This window comes from Prionailurus viverrinus, chromosome X, assembly GCF_022837055.1.
Source record: "Prionailurus viverrinus isolate Anna chromosome X, UM_Priviv_1.0, whole genome shotgun sequence".
NCBI classification, from domain to species: Eukaryota; Metazoa; Chordata; class Mammalia; order Carnivora; family Felidae; genus Prionailurus; species Prionailurus viverrinus.
The window spans coordinates 18,171,121-18,173,467 of NC_062579.1; the positions used below are offsets into that span (position 1 = coordinate 18,171,121).

The 2,347-nt window shown below is 38.1% G+C and overlaps 1 protein-coding gene across 1 annotated transcript; it reads left to right on the plus strand.

The window, feature by feature from the left end:
• Window positions 1-1,097: 1,097 nt before the first annotated feature.
• LOC125156905 (vomeronasal type-1 receptor 90-like) lies at window positions 1,098-2,001 on the plus strand. The gene is given in 2 exon segments (XM_047843164.1): window positions 1,098-1,589; window positions 1,591-2,001. Coding segments are annotated over 2 exon segments (903 nt in total).
• Window positions 2,002-2,347: the final 346 nt, after the last annotated feature.

Here is a 2,347-nt window from a genome sequence, read left to right on the forward strand (position 1 = left end):
GTGTGAAGGGGTACAATACATTGCCCTTGGGGGATTACAGCCTAGCTGAAGAGAAAGAAGAAATGCTCATAGCAGCCAAATTTAGTACCATAGGGTTTAGACATTAATTATACACTGTCATATCGTTTCTAATCATTTTGTGGGTGTTGGAGGCAGTTTATGAGCTGAAGAATCACTGAAGTGTTTGTGGAAGTTTGGTTGTGGAACTGTGATTTTTTAAATAACTTGGGGAAAGGAAGAAGAACATTGTAGGATGGAAAAACTGAAAAAGAAATACAGGGATGTGTACGCGCGCATCTGTGTAGGTGTGTGTAGGGAACAAGTGAGGAAATAATGACCAAAGGGTTGGAAGAGGATTTGAGAATCTGGATATCGTAAAGAGTTGAAATACAAGTTCAGTGGGAAAGAAGGTGAAGAGAGAGAAGGCTGGATTCAAAGGAAGGATTTTATTGTTCAGGATTTCAGGAAGCAGTGATTTGTGTTGAAGAGGTCCCAGTTCAAGGTTATGTTTCCTTCATGGCTAACTTGCAGATTTACCCCCTTTAGAATGTCTTTCAGATTAAACTTAGCATTTTCTCTTTTTCTGAATGGTGTTTATGTTTGAGTGTGCATTGACTTAGCATCCAGTGATTTTATACATGTTTATTTTATCTTCCCAAATAGATTTAAGTTATATCTTTTTTCTTTTTTTTTAGTTTTCTTTTTTTTACTTTACATCCACATTAGTTAGCATATAGTGCAACATTAGTTAGCACATTAGTTAGCATATAGTGCATTACATGCACATTAGTTAGCATATAGTGCAACAATGATTTCAGGAGTAGATTCCTTAATGCCTCTTACCCATTGAGCCCATCCCCCTCCCACAACCCCACCAGTAACCCTCTGTTCTCCATATTTAAGAGAGACTGTATTTCTAATACTCTATACAACATAGGTTTACTTATTAATTGGGTGAAGTAATATGGATAAAATGAAAACTGTGATGTGGTGATGAGTAGGACAACAAAGTAAATGATATTGTTGATGTGAGACCTGTTTCTTCCAGATAAAAATGTTTTTTCTTTGTGACCATGAAGATCACATCTTCCATTTACATGACTATTAAAATACGACAATATCTACAAGTAGTCATAGGAATCTCAGCCAACAGCTTCCTCCTTCTCTTCCACATCTTCACACACCTTCTGGATCGCAGGCCTAAGCCCACCAACCTGATCATCTGTCACTTGGCATTTGTCCACATGATGAAACTCTTCACTGTGCTGTTGTCTACAGACCTGTTGGAAACACAAAACTTTCTGAACGATTTCAAATATAAGGCTTTATTTTGCATGAACAGAGTGACACGATGTCTGTCCATGAACATCACCTGCCTCCTGAGCATCCTCCAGGCCTTCATCATCAGCACCAGCACCTCCTGGTTGGTCAGGTTTAAACATAAATGCACAAAATGCGTCTTCCGTCCTTTTATTGTCTTATGGTTTCTTAGTTTGTCTCTCAATAGTAAGTGCATCTTGTATACTGCTGCTTCTTCTAACATGACCCAGATCCATCTACTGCATGTCAGTAAATACTGCTCCGTTTCCCCCCGCACACTCCATCATCAGGGGACGGCTTCTCATTTTGACATTACCCAGGGATGTTTTCTTTATAGGCGCCACGCTGCTCTCTAGTGCATATATGGTGATTCTCTTGTCCAGGCATCAGAGGCAGTGCCAGCAGCTACACAGCTCCAGCCTCTCCTCGAGGGTCTCCCCAGAGAGAAGGGCCACCCAGACTATCCTGTTGTTGGTGAGTTTCTTTGTAGTCGTGTACTGGGTGGACATCATTATCTCCTCCTCTGCAACTGTGTTATGGAGATATGACCCAGTAATCCTGGATTTCCAGAAGCTTGTATCCAATGTGTATGCCACTGTCATTGCATTGGTGTTAATTTGTTTGGATAAAAGGATAAAAAATGTGTTTCAAAAATGTGGAAAAATTACGATCAATTTATAACTACTTATTCGTGAAATATTTATACCCAAAAATGATTATTTTTGCTTTAATTTCATGACAGATAAAATTTTGATAGCCAGATAAAGAATTCACAGGTGTTTTTATAGCTGAACTATTGTTCATTTTATGCTATCGGGGAAAGAATTAACAAGAAAACAATTGGGAAAAAATAATGTCTAGTTTCATTTTCCATACTGTGACACTTTCTCTTCCTCCTCCTTCCACATTTAGAGAAGATTGTGAAATAGTTGTCTTATCCTGATAATTCAGCATAATATGACCTTAAAATCAGATAATTAATTATTAAATATCCTTCTATCTACAACCTTAATTTTCATTGTCATAT